We start from the raw sequence: 19,959 nt of genomic DNA on the forward strand, positions 1-19,959 counted from the left end.
ATCAGTGTATATTGCTATATATACACCATACGGCGCCTTTTATGGGTGAATCACACAAAAACATATCCAGGTCACACTTCAACCCTAAATCAAAAGAAAAAACTATAATTCACAAAGAAAATGTAGCTTAAAGGAGTTAACCCAAAACTGAAAATGTACTCACTCTCAGGCCATCCAAGATGTAGATGAGTTTGTTTCTTCATCTGAACAGATTTGGAGAAATGTAGCATCACATCACTTGCTCACCAATGGATCCTCTGCAGTGAATGGGTGCCGTCAGAATGAGAGTCCAAACAGCTGATAAAAACATCACAATGATACACAAGTAATCCACACCACTCCAGTCCATCAGTTAGCTTCATCTTGTAAAGCAAAAAGCTACATGTTTGTAAGAAACAAATCCATCATTAAGACATTTTAACTTCAAACAGTCACTTTCAGCTAAAATATGAGTCCTCTATTCATAATACTGCTTTTTTAAAGTTAAAATGCCTTAATGATGGACTTCACAAAACATTAACTGATGGACTGGAGTGGTGTGGATTACTTGTTGTTTTTTGTTATTTTTTTTTGTGGTTTTTTGTGTTTTTTTTTTAAGGTGTTTGTTCACTGATTATGATGGACTGGTGAGCAAGTGATGCAATGCTAAATGTCTCCAAATCTTTTTTGATGAAGAAACAAACTCATCTACATCTTGAATGGCTCAGTTCAGTACATTTTTCTGCAATTTTTAATTTTTGGGTGAACTATTCCTTTAGAATTGTATTTTCTCATGTTTATTTTTATTTTTAGGTAATTATTTTTATTTTATTTTAAAAATTTTTTTACAGTTTGACAGTTTTTCATATTGTGTCCTTTGGTGATTTGTAGGGTTAATTTGAACCTAGTTAAACTGGACTATGAATGGTTACTAATCAAGATTTTGTGCTAAAATCCTATACACACAACTATTTAGTACAATGATATCTTTTATAGAGGAAGACAAGAAAAATGCACCGTCCAGGACCGCAGGACACACGTAGTACATCACAGCACACTACATCAAAGTGCATCAAGTGTCCCTTTGGGAACAACATGACCTCCGCTGGCGGCCGTTAAACAATAACGTTCCATCTTGTCTGACATTTTTGTCCCGGCGGGCCCCATACTCACTGCTGTCGTTTCCTACCTGTCCTCCTTTATCACGTCCACGAAGTGAGCGTCGCTCCTCTCCCGGAAGTTTTTGGAGCGCAATGGGATGAGGGCGGAGTGGTCCATGGTTCCCATGCTGCTGATGCCTCCTCCTCCTCCTCCTCCTCCAGGCCACTTCTTCTCCTTCTCCTGCAGCATCTCACACAGAGAGGTCTGGCTGTGGGTCAGCGGCTGCTGCAGATGAGGGCTTAACAGGCCATTAAGGGTCTTGGGACTCCTGCCAGGCGGCCCCTGAAGAAGATTCAGATGGAAGATACAAACAATGAGAGAACTGCATCACAATGTTGTTAATAAAAGGGCATTTCAATATATAAGACACTCTCAAATAAGACAATAAATAGACCTCTCTAGTAAGAACATTTATGCACCTATAGGTGCTGGTGAAACCAATAATATGCACAAAATAATAATGTTACTGTGCCCTTTATAGATTAATCACACAAAAATATATCACCATGTCACACTTCGACCAAAAAAAAGAAATAAGAAATTATTTTTTACTTCAAGAAAATAAGTTTTTATTGTGATGATATTTTAATGACAATTAAGTACATTTCTCCCCACATTCTCATTACTATAATAAGTATGGATGTTTAATTTTATTGATTAATAATTTTTTTTTCTCTGAATCTTCCATTATTCTCAATGCTAATTCTATATCATATGAAAAAGGCACTATATTAAATTATGATGTACACTACTGTTCAAAAGTTTGGGATCAGTAAGACCTTTGAAGAAATAAACACTTTTATTTCACAAAGATGAATTAAATTGATCAAAAGTGACATTAAAGACATTTTTATGTTACAAAAGATTTCTATTTCAAATAAATGCTGTTCTTTTGAACTTTCTATTTATCAAAGAATACTGAAAAAAAAATGTATCACAGTTTCCACAAAATATTAAGCAGCTCAACTGTGTTCATAATAATAATAAGTCAATCAGCATATTAGAATGATTTCTGAAGAATCATGTGACACTGAAGACTGGAGTAATTATGCTGAAAATTCAGCTTTGATCACAGTATTCAAATAGACAATATTACTTTCACATATAATTCACAATATTACTGTTTTATCTTATATGTATATTTTTTACAGGGAAAAGGTTACAAAAATAATGTCAGTTGAAAAAATCAAACCAAAAATCAAAAATCTAGACTGCACACCTCAAAGATTCATGTTCAGAACAGCAAACTTTCACACTACTTATGCACATTTGTTCATATTCAAGATAACCAAGACGACCTGACATTTGCTGAGATGTGCAGCAGATAACCACAGCACAATGCATGCAATACTTGGTTGCACAGTGACTTATAACTTCCATTTCCAATGTGACGAATGAACTGAAAAAAAGTCAACTACTATTTTTCATTTCAGGTTTGTTTGTACAGCGCTTTTCACCATGCATTTAATTTTAAAGCAGATTTACAGAAAATGCATGTTTCAAATGTTACAATCAAGTAGTAAAAAAAAGTTTATATTTTCTTGATGCATTATTTATTTCACAGCAAAACTGTGTTGTTTTTATATCTGAGATGGTGACTGGGCAACACTTGCTGAATTAAACATGCACAGTGTATAATATAATGAGATCATGTAGCAAATATGTCTATTGTTTGAAATGTTTATGGGTTCTTAAAGCATAGCTTCACAAAATACTAAACAGTATGCTATTATTACATCTTAAAACTGTTTTTGAATATTATAACCAATAGGTGGCGCTATCTGTTAGAGCTATCTGACGCTTTCTAATCTACATAGCAGGAAATTTAAATTAAATAATACCTTTCATATGGAAAAAAAAAAGATAAGAGTTGTCACATTATTTATTGAAACTCCCTTGCACCAAACAAGGCTGTTTAAATAGGCATAAAATACTGGAACATTCTGGATCTTCTCATTCTACTCACTGAGATCAGGTGTAAGACACACACCTTGCTGCTGATGGTTTTGTGATCAGGATCTGAGCAGCTGTTGCTGTGAACCGCCCTGTCCTCAGAAGCTAACGCGCCACACGAGGGACAGGCAGACTGAGGAAGAGAAACAGGAAAACACGAAATGGAATTACGTGCAGCCGAACACTTCACTTACTGTTTTCATCCAGTTAAAAGATAAAGAAGGACAGAAACACTTTGTTTATAATGCTATTGTGCTTAGTGTTTTAGAACATTGCTATGTGATTGCTATGGTGGTTTCTAGGTGTTTGAGTATAAGAATGTTTTCCTTTCCATTTAAAGGGAGAGTTCACCCCAAAATGAAAATTCTGTCACCATTTACTCACCCTCAAGGTGTTCCAAACCTGTGTGAGTTTCTTTCTTCTGCTGAACATAAAAGAAGATATTTTGAAGAATGTTGGTAACCAAATAGTTGACGTCCATATTATGGAAGAAAAAAATACTATGGAAGTCAATGGGGACCAGCAACTGTTTGGTTACCAATATTTTTCCCACATAAAAAGAAAGAATGTTTTTGTGCTAACGTTTTGAGAATGTTGTTTGAGACCAGATAACTTAATACAAACAATCTATTAAAGGAATAGTTCAGCCATAAAAATGAGTTTGTTTCTTCATCAGATTTGGAGGAATTTAGCATTACATCCCTCGCTCATTAATGGATCCTCTGCAGTGAATGGGTGCCGTCAGTTTAAAGTTAAAAAGCTTAAATGATGGATTTGCTTCAAGACATGTTAACTGATGGACTGGATTGATGGATTGACTCTCATTCTGACGGCACCCATTCACTGCAGAGGATCCACTGGTGAGCAAGTGATGTAATGCTAAATTTCTCCAAATCTGTTCTGATGAAGAAACAAACTCATCTACATCTTGGATGGCCTGAGGGGGAGTACATTTCCAGCAATTATTTATTTCTAGGTGAACTATTCATTTAACATAACTGTCATAACGTTCAAAGAACCTACCCAGAACATTGCCCAAAGTTAGTTGGGAGTGATTTTCAACTTAATGCCGAAGGGTTGGTTCAAATCTCTATCCCCAATTTTGAACAGCATAAGTAGTGATGCCAGCTTTAGCAAGCAGCTCTAAAATGTGTTGCATCTGCCATTTAACATTTGCCATTTGATATGCAAGGGATTAAAAATCAGCAGCATTTAGCCTCGGAGATGAATAATTACTACAGACGGAGACAGACAGACTCTCACTTTCCCTCTCTGCTGTTTGCACAGAAGCGTTTCGCCAGTCCTCCCTTTTCTTATTTTCCACTATCGCTTGAATCCCAAGGTCCCATCAGTATTAAAGTGCAATGACGAGAGTATCTTTGGGTAATGTGGCGTCCTCTGAAAGGTTGCTTGGATGAATGCATTGTGCATTTAACTGATTGTTCAAATTTCAAAAGGAGAGGTAGATGCATTGCACACGGCACATTATGATCTCACAGATCTGGTCTGGACACGCTCACTTATTGACGTGCTCATTGTGATCCCTCACGGCCTTCCGCAAATCACTGCAGTGTTTCACACAATGAATCAGCGTGGTGTGTGTTTCCAGCGCAGTGCTTTCATCAGTAAATGGAATAATGCTGTTCAGAGAACACTCGAAAGAAAGCAGCATGCACAGAGACAGACTGTGCATTAACATAAAGTAAAACCCAATACAACACCTGATACACCGACTACTTGTATTCATATATTCATTTGTATTAATATATTCAGAAAATTATTTTATGAATATTAACTCAGACATTCAGAGACTAAAAACAGCTCCTTAGTTCCGTATGATGTGATTCAATATATCTTGTATTCTATACTGTATAAGTGTGTGTGTGTGTGTGTGTGTGTGTGTGTGTTTGTATACTGTGTGTATATATATATATATATATATATATATATATATATATATATATATATATATATATATATAGTATCATGATATGATATATGTTATATCATGATATGTTTATAAAAATATTAAAATAATGAATTAATAATACTAACTAATATTGATTTTATATATATATATATATATATATATATATATATATATATATAGTTATAACACATCATACAGTTTCATTATATTATCATTATATTATATAATGTTATATTATATTGTTAATTGTAAATATTAAAATAATGAATTAATGAAAATAAGTAATTTTTAATTACAGTATATTATTAAAAATGACTATACACACACACAACAAAGTAATATATAATATAATATAATAATATTTTAATTATTTGTTTTATATTTTTTGTAATGAATTAAATTGTTAATAGTACTTATTAAAATATTTAATCAATAATAATAAGTAATAATGGTAATATTTAATTTGTACTTACAGAAATAAATTTTAAAATGATCATTTAATTATTTTAATATAATGTCACTCCAAGTTTCTATAAATAAAAAGGTGATTGAAAATCATTGTTATTATGGTTATTATACATTGTTATTATAAATTGTTATTATGGCAGAAGTACCAGAAATATCTTTGAGCTCACAGTCATTGTCTGACAGTGGTAGGCCTCAGAGTAAAAAAAAAATAATAATAATTTTTGAGACCTGCTGAACTAAATCAGTTAGTGTGAAAGCGATTACAAGTTTGCACATTAAAACATCACTTGTAATTAAGTTAAATAAAGGATTTTGGGTGTTGGGTGTGTGGAAGTGGTCTAAGTGAGAGTGGGACTGACCTTAGCTCTGTCCGGGGCAGGGGTCGTAGCGCAGGCGGAGGATGTGATGTCAGGGCTGTGGCTGAAGGACGAGGCACTCACAGACTTTCTGAGCTCAGGAGCCACCAGAGCAGATGGAGGGCAGCTCCACTGGGCGTGCTTCACCTTCCTCCCGGATATCAGATATGTCTTAAGACCTGTAGAGGACACACACACACACACACACAGAGTGACCATCAAGTCCCAGCAGTGTTTGTCCATATCAGTTTAGTTCGTTGTACACTGATCTGAGTTGACAGCGTTCGAACAGATTCATCAATCAACTCTGTGCAAACACATGATGTGTGAAGAGAGACACTCAAAGTAACACACAGTAGTGTGTGTCGAGTGCACACACTACTATTTTTGTCACAACCGAAACAACATATATTCTTTTTCTGTAAAAATTTCAGTGAAAAGAGATATTCAAAATATTATTTGAGTTGTTTTATTTTGCACTTATTTTAGATGAAGTTTGCATTTTTTGCAACCCTTATTCCCAATATTTGGGACCTTTTAAAACTCTGATGTGTGGTTTTGTTATCTTCTAACAAAAAACAAGCATCTAAACTAAGCTAAACTAAACTAAAATAAATTAAAATAACACAGAATACTAAATTAGACAGTTTATAGCAAATGAACTAAACTAAACTAAATTAAAATAAACTAAAATTAAATTAAATAATTTAAATTAAATAAAAAAAGACTACATTAGACTTGGTTTATAGTTCTTATAGTTTTTTTATATAGTCTTTTCTTTTTTTTCATATAGTAAGCAACAGGTTTAAATGAGCTTGATGAAATGCCACCAATACAATTTGTGTAAGAATTAAGACCATCATCTTCCTGACCATGCAGTAAAAAGCATCCAAATGATGTCACTTCCTGGCTATCATAATATTATGAAATTAAACGCAATTTTTCAGGAATGTCTGTAGGACTTTGCCCAAGATCTCACTAAATTCATACTGTACAATCTGAAAAGCACTAACCATAAAGGACAGTTACATATACTGCTGTATCCTGATCCAATAAAGTTTTTAAAACCACATGATTTGGTGGTGAAATGAGAGGTCAGTACAATCAAGACTTACTCAACACTGGCTAAAAAGCTGGTTTTGCTGACAAATGCCCCAAACCCTACTAAAACCAGCAAACCAGACCACCTTGACCAGTGCAAACCAGACTTGCATAAAGAAGACATTATGATACGTTGTGTTGATTTCTCCATTCATCAGCAGCAGCTCAGGCTGTTTCTGAGGTAATCAGACTTTTGACTCCGAAAGTAAAATGAATCCACAGTCGCTGTAATGATGAAACATCCCCACAGTCACTCTATCAAACACCTGCTGAACGCATCTATTTTCTACAAAGAAGCTGGAGATACACATAAAAATCCACAGGGAGGCTTGAAGGAGGAAGAGAACATAAGAAGCACCGACTGTGAGAGGTCAAGTGTTTTATAGCCACAACTAAAAGAGTCACTTTACACCAAAATACTGCCAGCTTTAGCCAGACAGCTTCGGCTGACAGCAGAGGAACTAAAAACGTCTGTGCCAATGTCAAAGTTTGAACTAAGCATCTGTGTTCCCGTCCTCACGCACATAATTCACCTGTCAGTGAACAGCGGCGGCTGGCAGGAGATACATGAGCTGGCGCGGATCAACAGATCTGGCATAAAATCAGTGTGTAGCTCCATATGGGGCCTGGTGTAAAATGCTCTTAAAACTTCATGAATTTTTAATGAGGTTTGAAAATGGGGATTTCAATTTGGCCACTTCACCAAGATGACAACTTTGAAAAAACAAAACCTTGGAGGGCAATATGTGCTGGGATTTATTAGTTTATTACTTTTCCAATGTATTCACTAACCCTGGGATGCACAATATACTGACGCAAAAAAAAAAAATTAATAAATAACAGCACAAAACAATAATTTTGCATATTTCAGTAGCCTACCTGTTAATCTTTTTAGTATAGTTACAAGACATTTCAGACACCATGAACTGAAGCACATAAGCAAAGATAATGATGCATTGTGTAAAAAAACAATGCAATAATCTGATAATGAAACTGTAGTGCAAAATACTGAATTTAATCTATTATAATTACTTTATTAACACTCAACTGGGGAAATATGGATGGAAATATGATTCACCTTATTAGCCCGGCTCATGAATATTAATTTAAATGAACATTCACACAGTAGTCCTAACTGATTTGCTGAAATTGTAACATAGGTAAATATGATGTATTATTGAAAAATATTATATAATATTTTATTTTACTAATAATATTATACATTCAAAATACCCAATTATATTTGCACCAGCTGTGGAGCCCTGCTAAACAAACAAATATACACACTAACAAACATATGATACAACGTATTAGCACACATCATGAATATTAATTAGTTGAAATAATATTCACCCGTTGATATTTGAAATTCACATTCGTTAGGATAATAACATTTTGTAACATTTTATTTTAAAATCTTACTATGTAGTGTATATGTATATATATATATATATATATATATATATATATATATATATATATATATATATATATATATATATATATATATATATATATACACACAGTGGGGCTCGGAAGTTTTGGCACCCCTTGCAGAATCTGTGAAAATGTGAATAATTTCCAAAAAATAAGAGAGATCATACTAAATGCATGTTATTTTTTTATTTAGTACTGTCCTGAGTAAGATATTGTACATAAACGATGTTTACATTTAGTCCACAATACAAAAAAAAATTGCTGAAGTTATTAAAATTTGGAATTTGAAGATCAGGGTAAATTGTACTTAATTTGTGTTCCGGGAAACATACAAGTATCTTCTGTTGCTTACGAAGGGCAGAACTAAATTGAAAAAAAATATATTTCAACAAAATAAGAAAAATTTGGCCATCTTCATCGTGTTCAAAAGTTTTCACTCCCCAACTCTTAATGCATCTTGTTTCCTTCTGGAGCATCAGTGAATGTTTGAACCTTTTTTAATAGTTGTGTTTGAGTGCCTCAATTGTCCTCAGTTTGAAAAGATGTATCTCAAAATCATAAAGTCACTGCCTGAAAGGGTTTAAATATGCAAAGATGCTGAAAAACTGAAGAATCTGCAGGACCTTAAAGATTTTTCTGAAGAAATGTTCTCAGTTTAACTGTTCAGAACAAACAAGGGACTCATGCACAACCATCACAAAACAGAAAGACAGTTGTGGATCATCAGGTAACCACACACAGTATCAAGAACCAAGGGTTCCCAAACTTTTGAATGGGGTTATTTTAATAATTTCAGCAATTTTTTTGTCTTGTGGACTAAATGTAAACATCTTTTATGTACAATATCTTACTCAGGACAGTACTACATAATAAATAACATGTATTTAGTATGATCTCTCTTATTTTTTGAAAATGATTCACATTTTCACCGATCCTGCAAGGGGTGCCCAAACTTTCGAGCCCCACTGTATATATAGACATATACATACACACACACACACACACACACACACACACACCAGTTGCCTTTGTTTTGTGATTATTTTAGAGGTTTACCATTTTTTCAACACTTTTACCAATATTTGGGACATTTTAAAATCCTTTATTGTGTGGTTTTGTTGTCTTCTAACAAAACAAAACAAAACAAAAAACAGAAAAGAAAAACAAAGGCAAAGAAAAACAAAACAAGACAAAACAAAATAAAGCAAAGCAAAGCAAAAGCAAAACAAGGAAAAGAAAAGCTAAACAAAAAATAAAAACAAAGCCAAGCAAAGCAAAGCTAAACAAAACAAAAAGCAAAGCAAAGCAAAGCAAAGCAAAGCAAAGCAAAGCAAAGCAAAACAAAACAAAACAAAACAAAACAAAACAAAACCAGAAGACTACTGCCACGGATGTTTGCAGAAATACAGATAAGGATGATGAATAAAGTTCCAAACAACTCAAAGTTGAATAATAACTCCAACAAGGCAGGCAGTAGCAAACACTTTAAACACAACAGTGACCAGACAACGAGATGAGATGGTACAACATAAAGCAAATCCAAACGAGATGATTAATCAAACATAGCTGAATGTCCTTGGACTGAACTAAACTGAGCATAATGGTGACAATTACGTTAGTTATTAGGTGACATAATATTCACCAGTTTTGTATAAAACTCACATTTAATAGGATAACAATATTCTAAAATTTAGAATAAAAATTAAGAATTACAATATTATTAGAAATGTTATCAAATTGTGCAGCCCTACAAACAAATAAATTAATAAACACAAATAAATAAATATAATGTTCATAATTAGGGGGAGACTTTAATAGCCTGCTACATGAAAAATAATTAACTTGCCCAGAAGTCCTATTTACTGAAATGCAGGCAAATTTGAGTGTAAGCCAAATGAATAGCCATATGACTGCTTATATGATCATGCACTACACTGCCAATGTAACTTTATTTGTACAAACATGATTCCTAACAAAAAAAAAAAAAAAACTATATATTTTTCACATTTTAAACCCTGATTCTGCACATAGATCTAACACTGTTTATTTGGTGCTTTAGGTATCGATTAAGTACCAATACGGATCTACCAGAGCTGGTATCGATTCAACCCTACTCCACTGTAAACATCACACAGATAGTGCTTTTCAGACAGATATCTGACTCCATCTGGGAAGCTGAGGATAAACAAACACACGGGATCAACTGTAAAATCCTGGAACTACTTTTTGTTATATATATGGAGCCTAAAAGACTGGAGAATGTCAAATGACTAATCAAGCAGTAAGTAAGCACTAGCTCTGTATCTTAGACGCTTTAAATGTTTTTCCTATGCAGGGGCTATTTTTAGAAAAGGTCAAAGAACAGAAAAACACTAAGAATTGCTAACGTGTCACCCTTTATCCAAAGCCATCAAAACAAGTCGAGCTGTGAGCAGACTTCCTCTTCTCTCAGGCACATGACGTTGTGAATGAGCCACAAAGAAACGCTCAGCTCTCTGAATAAGTGTCAAGGCTGCAGCACACACATCTTTAAGCATGCATGAGACTCTCCTGAAGACGACGAGAAATGTATTTTACCCCAAAATCAAAAAGAAAAACAGAAATATTGCATTTTGCCATCAAAACAAAGCCTATAATAATTTGAATGGTTCTAAAAATAGGATTCATTTTCTTTATGCAATTGTATGTTGAGGTGAGTAATGACCCGGACGTTTCTTCATGAGACGTACTCCTTCAGCTCTATTCATGCTCTGCCACTCGTGCATGTGCATAGAAGAAAAAGGGAACGAGGAACATCTCTGATCCATCTTCAACCTAATTAACAGACAGTAAATCCTCACCTCCACAAAAAACTGCACACATAATTAAAAACACTGGAGCAGGGATGACAAACGGGTCACATCTCCAGACGTACTCCAAACCCTGAGCCAACAAGACAGTCAATTCACACCCGGCTCAATGAAAGAGCTCAACCTGCGAGCCAGAGTCGAGGGCTTTCACTGCATATGACTGACAGCAGAAGCTCATTGTGAGAGTTTTTAAGTAGGTTAGAATTTGATACAAAAAAAAAAATTTTTTACAAAATTAAAAGTAATATATTTAAAAAATACTCATTTTTGTATGCATGTATACACAATTTATTTAAATAAACTTTTTTTATATTAAAAATGGTACTCATAACTTAAGCACTATATGTGTGTGTGTGTGTGTGTGTGTGTGTGTGTGTGTGTGTGTGTGTGTGTGTGTGTGTAATTAAAAAATTTTTATGTAATTTTTTAATCTACTTTTTATGCATTTTTATTATTTTCAGTAAAACATATATGCAATCATATAAAAGTATATATATATATATATATATGTGTGATATATTAAAAGCATATAGTATTTTTTGTTTGTAATTTTAATTTATAATGAATCAAATAATTTAGAATGTATAAAATATAATGTAAAAAATATATGAAATTATATGTATAATTAATAAAAATATTTTAAATCATAAAATAATTAAAGATTAATTTATATTGTGTGGGTTTAATATACATTATATATATATATATATATATATATATATATATATATATATATAACACATATATTTAATGATTTCATGTATGCATTAAACTTAATTGTACACTTAATTATTACTTGGAAATACAGCCCATGAGTTATATAAATATCTTAAATTATGTGAAAATCATGCAGTTTTGGAAGGATGTTAGGTAAAATAAATGACAGAATTCAGTAAAACAATCTCTTTACTGTGGTAAGTGTTTTTTTTAAGTAAGAATCTCTGTCCTGATGCAGAATGGTTGCTCTGACTGACTGAAGGTGAGGAATACTCACTCTGAAGACATGGAGCGACAGCTCCGGATGAATAAGCAATGAGCGTGTTTCTGAATCAGCCCTGCTGTCACTGCCTGCTGTTGCTGGTCATCTTTTATCATTAAATGAGACTGTTTTATGATTCATCGTTTCAGTGCTTCTGACATTTTGCCTGAGGTTGCAGGAACAAATGAAGCAAACGGCCGAGAGCGAGTAGACAGAGATCAGTGCTGCCGCAGCTCCAAATTCACTCAGTTCTCGTTTAGCCTGCTATTTCAGCAACATCAAATCAAAACTGACCCATTACTTTCTTAATGTATGATCTTATTATGCACATGTTGAGGTTCAAATCAATCTCAATAGACAGTTTTTTCAGTGCAAAATATTTTCCATCATTGTTACCTAGAACACATCAAGCTGCTATCAATATATACATATATAGCTTCATCTCATATTACTGTTTCTCATATTTACTTTCAAGTTTACTTTATTTATATAGCACATTTAAAACAGCCACAAGACTGACCAAAGTGCTTTATAGTAAGAACCAGAATCATAAAGTAAGGAATACAAAACTGCAAACAGGAAGGAAAAACACAAAATAAGAAATACAATAGGCAAAAATATAATTCCTTAGAGGGCAATGAAAACAAGAGAGTTTTTAAAAGAGACTTAAAAATAGTCAGGCTAGGGGCCATTCTGATCTCAACCGGCAAGTCATTCCAATGGCGAGGCCCAATTACTGAGAAGGCACGGTCACCTCTACGCTTGAGTCTGGAATGCGTAAATGGGAGAGTCATCTCTACGCTTGAGCCTAGATTTTGAGGAGGTAATATCTGTTCTTCGTATGTGAAGTTTTTAACCATGTTCATACTTTTTTAACCAGTGTCATTTTAGTATTGAGATTATAATAATAACTATAAGTATAACCTAATATAACTTAATCATATTTAGAATTTCTATTTTATTTATTTTTCTATTTTCTGTTTTCATTTTAAACTAAAGTTTTAGTCATTTTATATTTTTGTCATGTGTATTAGTTTTTTTATTTATTTATTTTTTTATTCATTAAGACTTTTTTATTCATTTTTATTTCAGTTTCAGTTTTATATATATATATTTAGTGTTTTACATGTTATTTTTTTAAGTAATTTATTTTAATTCAAGTAAAAAAATGGTTTTAGTTATAGTTTACTATAACACTCCTGTTTTTAACTGAATACATTTGATTGTTTACACAATGAATTGATTTATTCTCATTCTGAGCAATTTTAATAAATGCATTTTAAAAATATGACTATTTAAATAAAATTTAATGAAATTAAATAATAAAATAAAATTATAAAATTATTAAATTAAATTAAATTAAATTAAAGTGCAGAAATCTTACCCGTTTTATGTATGACTGAAAAATATGCATCACATTAAAAAAAAGTCTAAAACAGTCTAAAACTGTCTAATCCAAATTTTCTATGCAATTCCAATACATAAATCTTAAATTTATGCCTATATATTATTATTTTTTTTTTTGTTGTTGTTGAGGCTAATGTTGCTACACTAATCTAAGATCTTGCATAGGTCGAAGAGCACATGGGTCAAAGGCCAAGGACAATAATGGTGGATGTAACATGTCTGTCAATGTATTCACTGTATACTTCACACCTGCATAGCTACAGATGGATAAAACAAAACCCTGTCCATTTATCTTTGAATATCAACATAAATGCATCAGACTGCATAAGTAATATGGTTTGCAAATGCCGCTTCACTTTGACCTGAGCAACTGCATTCAGCTGTCATTACTTTAGAGATGCCAAGATGAATCGCTGGGCCAGTCAAAGGCTCCTAACACGCCAAGTCATTTATCCCAAACGGATGCTCCGGATCTCTCACTTAACACGGCACTGCTCGGACAGCTGAGTAACAGAGCGATCAATCGCATTGATTATGGGGCAAGTCTTGGCTGAGCCCCATTAATCACTCGCCTCTGCCTCCAAAAACCTCTTCTTTCTCGGACAGAGAGAGAGAGAAGTGTGTCAGAGAGTTCTGATACACAGGCCTTTTTTAGGCTTTCCCTCAGGAGCGAAGCTTGCGCAAACTCTGTACGTGTGCGGAAAGTGGCTCACTGAATCAGCATACACTGCAACTTTCCAGCTCCTATAGCCACCATCTAAGCAGCTGGAAAGAAAGAAAGACAGAAAGTAAGAAAAAGAAAGAAATCTTAGCTAATTCTTTTTAAAATAAGTCAATTTTTTCAGCCCAGGAGACAAAAAGTAACGCTAAAGTAATGTAATGCATAAAAGCAATGCATTTAGTTGCTTTTTATGGACTAAGGTAAGAATGTAATGCATTACTTTTAAAAGTAACTTTCTGCAACACTGGTGCCTGCATCCGTCAAGCTCCAAAAAGGTCATAAAAAGCATCATAAACATCTTCTGATGTCATACAATATCTTTGTTTGAGGAACAGACAAAAATGCAGTCTCACTGAACATCTTGCCCTCTACCGAAGCATGAGCCTTATTTAAAACGACTTATTTCACCAAGAACATACGATTCTTAATTTCTCATCATTAAACTGTGGTATAAACATTCCAGTTCACTCATGATGTTCTGTGTGGGTGTAAAGTAGCCAGGTCTCCCACAGGCCAACATGCTGAATATCCCATCAGCTCACCCACACTACTGTCTGCTTTTCCATTCAACACCAAACAAATGCTTTGTCCCTAAGAGTACAGAGCACAGAAAAGTACCACTTCACACCTATTCTGTTCATCCACTCATTGGCCATATTCACAGGACAGCTGAAGACCCTGACCCCGTCCCATCTGGAGCGCCAAACAGGTCGATGTCAAGAGTTCCTCAATGTCAACCATGCTGCACTCCACAATCACGAAAACACTTACAATCGCAACACTTGCCACATCGTCACAGGGCAGAAAGTGTCTGTCCACTGAAATAATCTGAGAGCAGAAAGATATGAGACTAAGAGAGAAACCCATAAAATCAAAGACTGGAGCGCTGAGCGCACCCACGCTTGTGTCGCCCGTCTGGAGAGCTGAGATGGAGGGAGCAACAGGCTGTTGTTGACCAGACACTGAGCACAAGCCAGAATTTAACAACTGGATCCCTTTCATGAGTGTGACTTTACACTGAACTGAGCCACAGCACACAGAATGCAGAACTGGATAGGAAGAGGAATTTATTGCATAATCACACAAGCATTCATTTTTTTATTTTTCATGTTTTAGAATTTTTCATTTTTTCATTTTGTTTTTAGTTTTGCTAAAAAACATAACTACATCATTAATTTGGACTAATTATGATTTTTTTGTGTGTGTGCTATGCAGACAAATGCATTCATTTTTCAGCTCATTAGACATATTTCTCTAATCTAAGTGCTTTCAAAGCAATTTACACAGCCATCAGAACAGATTAATTTTGCAATACAACACAAACAGTTTCACCACACTGCACAGATAACTATAATAGTTATTTTATTTAAAAGGAAATAAAATGTTTAAGAAATAATAAAATAAAATATATAATATAATATATAAAATATAGATGTATAAAATTTCACACATGTTCCATGTTCTTTATTATTTTTTTATTTATTAATATACATTTTCCTTCATATGTTACTACAACTTTTAAAATATTAAAAGGTGTTCTTCCACCATGCTCTATAAAATATTTAATAGTTAAAATACCTAATTTATTTAAAATAAGACTGAATGAATGAACGAACGAACTAATTTATAGTATTTCTTCTTTTTAGTATAAATTACCCATGAACATATTTTATACACAATGTATAAGGTATTTTCAGAATTGGTATTTTATAAAACATCATAAAACATGGCAGTGTGTATTTATTGTTGAAAGGAAAAATTTTTTTTTTTTTATTTTTTTATTTTGTGACTTTCTGCTTCACATTTGCTAACATAATTCAAGTTCAATTTCAATTCTAGAAAGGAACTGAACTAGAATTTTGAAAGTATTTGTAATTCAGTTGTGAATAACACACAGTCCTGGTCTGTTTGGTCTGTTTGGGATGTAAGCTGAGCACTGTGACAGGTGGGCCGGGCTGGCAGGTGGGCTTATGTGCCATGATGGAGGTGCCAACAGTTGGATCTCAACACTTCCAGTTGGATCATCAACCGGGGTGGAGAGGAGGGCGGTGGGGGGTGTTCCTGTGCACATGGCTGCTTCATTAAATCACACCTTACAAATTAATAACATTCCTGTTCCACACATGATTTGAGGAATCATTTATGTCTGGAGCACAAACACTGCAGGACGATGGACAAACTGATCTTAGGGGTTAACTCGAAGCATGAGCTGTAATAATGCTGATGCTTCCTTATGCAAGCATCTCTATCAAAGAGACAGGCAAAAAAAGGACCACTATTAAAGGAGCGAGTCGGATGAAAAATGAGTTTGTTGATCCCTGAAGTTTGTTATAATGAGAGAGCAACATGATGGATGGATACATATTCTGCCAGCAAACCACAAAAAAAGCAAGATGTGAATTTTGGACAGGGACATTATTTCTCAATATAAAGTAAAATGCATGATGTACTCTGCAAAAAAAAAAAAAAAAAAAAAAAAGATTTTATTACTCTGTGTTTTTATCTTGTTTTCCAGTACAAATATCTAAACATTCTTAAATCAAAATACATTTACTTGAAAAGCAAAATGACTATTTGCTCTATTACTTGCTAAGTCTTGGTGTATCAAAATTAAGTGTTTATGCCTAAAACAAGATGAAATATCTATAATATATATAATAATAAACTCAATTCAAAGGGAAAACAAGGGTATTTTTTAACCCACTCACATATTGTTTCTTTAAGTGTAAACTCGAAACATTTTTCAGAAAACAAGACTTAACATCTTAATTTTTTATTTTTTTGCAATGTAGGTTAAACTAAGGTGAGCATGTATATTTCATGAAAAAAACTGGTTTATCCAACAGCCTGTCAAAAATCAATGAGCAATTTTCTATATGCTTCATAACCTTGAAAACAATGAGCATGAATATCATGAGACTCAACATGAGCTTCTTAACCTGATGAAAACTTCACCAGCATATGGATAAACAGGACACTTAAAGGGACAGTTTACCCTAAAATGAATCATGGGTCATCATTTACTGATCCTTATGTCATTCAGAATGCAAAACAGAAGATAAAAAGTTATACATGTGAGAAAAGGATGACAGATTTGTCATTCCTGGGTGAACCAACCCTTCTAAGTTTGCATCAATCTTTTGAGTTATGACAGCTTCAAATGAAACTAGATAAAACAGTTGGATGAGAAAACCTAACCAGAAGGTCTGAAGTCAATTTAAAAGCTCAGAAGGATTTAAGTTTGAAATAGTTTTATAAGTAGTTTTAATAGATAGCTGACAGGCATCTAACTTAACGGGGAAGTCGTGGCCTAATGGTTAGAGAGTCGGACTCAAATAGTTTTATAAGGGGTTGTGAGTCGAGTCTCGGGGGGGTTGGAGTTGGGGGGGGTGCATGTACAGTGCTCTCTCCACCTTCAGTACCATGACTGAGGTGCCCTTGAGCAAGGCATCAAACCTCCAACTGCTCCCCAGGCACCGCAGCATAAATGGCTGCCCACTGCTCTGGGTGTGTGTGTGTTCACTGCTGTGTGTGTGCACTTTGGATGGGTTAAAAGCAGAGCACGAATTCCGAGTATGGGTCACCATACTTGGCTGTATGTCACGTCACTTTCACAGGAGTGAAACATTAGAAAAATTAGCATGCAAATTTGATATACAAGTAACAACAACTTGTTTTATTTTATTAAAAAAAAAACAATTAATGCAGAAATTTAAGTTTAAATTACAAACAACATCAAGTTGATGTAATGATCAAAATTTTTGTTAACAGAACTCATCAAAATAATATTGGCAACCTAAAAAGTTTAATTAAATCAGTACTCTGTATATTTAACTTGCAAACATGCATTTATTTAAAGATGCTGTATGTAATTTTTTAAACTGTACTAAAGCATAAAAATACCATGTTTGCATATATACAGGAAACATGCTAAGTTCACATACTTTTTTCTCAGAAAAACAATGCTACAGTCAGTTATTCTACTTTGAAATGCATGTTCCGTGTCAGAATGTCTGTTTTTGTTTTGGTCAAAACAATAGTATTTCGACCCCCCGGGCTGCCAGGAAAACACAACATATTGCAGCCATGGAAGCCAGCAAACAAACTGTGTCAGAGAGTGTAGAGTGTAAGGCTCATCCACTCTTCCTTTGTCACTTGCACTTGTTCCTGGCAACCTGCGTGAGCATCGAGTCTGAGGACGAAGCGGCGGGAGAAACAACTCTGCAAAATTTTGAACCAATTTCAACCACTATCTGTCAGTATTGCATACTGCGCCTTAACGTTGTGGCAACAGATCCCCCTGAATTTCATTTTGGAGTGTAAGCAGCACATCTTCAGTATGTTATTCCCCAGTGTTAAACTAACACTAACCGGCATAAACTAGTCAGGGCCAGCAAGGAAATTCATGCAAAGATGGTCATTCCAGCAGAGCAGTGTGACCTTTTCAAACAAAGGTCTGTTTTTTAATAATTTATACTAGCAGATGCCTCACACATGGCATTATGTTGCTGAAGCTGCTCTCAGCAAACAGAAAGTGGGCGAGTCAGTTGAAACAAATGCTTATATTTAGTGACCGTGGCTCTCTCAGGGGGAGGCCAAGTGGATATTAGCCCATCTGTGGATGTTGCAAGAAGTTTCATCCACTCTCTCATAAGAGCAGAGAGAGATTTTGGGCTGAAACAGCGGGGGACGTTCCTCAGTGCTCGGTCGGCGGTCTGGGATCTTTACAACCACCATATGAAAGCTGCTCAAGCTGTGTGTGCATTTCATTGGCAGCTAATAATGGATTTCAGCATAATCTCTCCTTTCTCTCTCTCTCTCAGGTACTCTAGAAATGTTTAGTCCATAAACAGCAGGCTGGGAATAGTGTTAAAGGAATAATTCACCTAAGAATTAATAACTTTTTGAATGAAAACTTAATCTCACATTACTAAATCAAGCAAAAATCAGAGATCTTAATATGAACTCAAATGATCTGCGCTTCCATAAATGTTGATTTTATAGCAACACACTCTTACTGTATCTCAACTATTGACCCGTGTGTCTATTTTTATTTCTTAAGCCAGGAATTTAAGGAGAAAAAAAAAAAATACAGAGAAAGTCTCCTGAGCTGTATAATTCCTCTGAACAATAAAGAAATCCTCAATTAACAGTGTTTAAATTGACTGTGAGGAGAAGCAGAAGCCTGAATTACTTCACACTGTCAATAAATTCTCTGCTCTTCAAACAGTCAAGTCAAGTGGCGTGTTTGCATTCAGCCCTCCCACTATTTCCCGGTAAACATGGCATGCATTGTGGAAAACACATCCTTATTTGGACTCACACTCCTGGTGTTTGAGAGTGTAGGCAGATGTTGAGGGCTAAACAAACTACTCACCATTTAAACAATAAATGCACCACTTCTATCATTACAAATCCGCTCTTTTATCCACTGAGCACAAGCTGTTTAGCTGTCATATCTGCGTTTTTAGTTTCTCCAGGTGGTCTAACCGTCAAATAAAGTGATATTTGTGCAGATTAAATTACGTAGTTTCAAGTTTTCAAGATCTTTCTAAAACATATGAAATAAATAATAAAAAAATATATTAATTTGATTAACGCTTTCTCCTACAAAAGTC

At 34.2% G+C, this 19,959-nt stretch overlaps 1 protein-coding gene across 5 annotated transcripts in view; it reads right to left on the bottom strand.

The window, feature by feature from the left end:
• The window catches only part of LOC109100489 (adenylate cyclase type 9-like), a 48,130-nt gene that overhangs the window by 9,386 nt on the left and 18,785 nt on the right, over positions 1-19,959 (bottom strand). For all 5 annotated transcript variants that reach the window (XM_042717327.1, XM_042717303.1, XM_042717313.1 and 2 more), the window contains 3 exons: positions 5,851-6,026; positions 3,131-3,226; positions 1,169-1,422 (listed from right to left, as the gene is read on the bottom strand). In XM_042717327.1, the coding sequence (XP_042573261.1) occupies positions 1,169-1,422; positions 3,131-3,226; positions 5,851-6,026 (526 nt within the window). The remainder of the gene's footprint in view (positions 1-1,168; positions 1,423-3,130; positions 3,227-5,850; positions 6,027-19,959) is intronic.

Source organism: Cyprinus carpio, chromosome A3 (assembly GCF_018340385.1).
Source record: "Cyprinus carpio isolate SPL01 chromosome A3, ASM1834038v1, whole genome shotgun sequence".
NCBI lineage: Eukaryota > Metazoa > Chordata > Actinopteri > Cypriniformes > Cyprinidae > Cyprinus > Cyprinus carpio.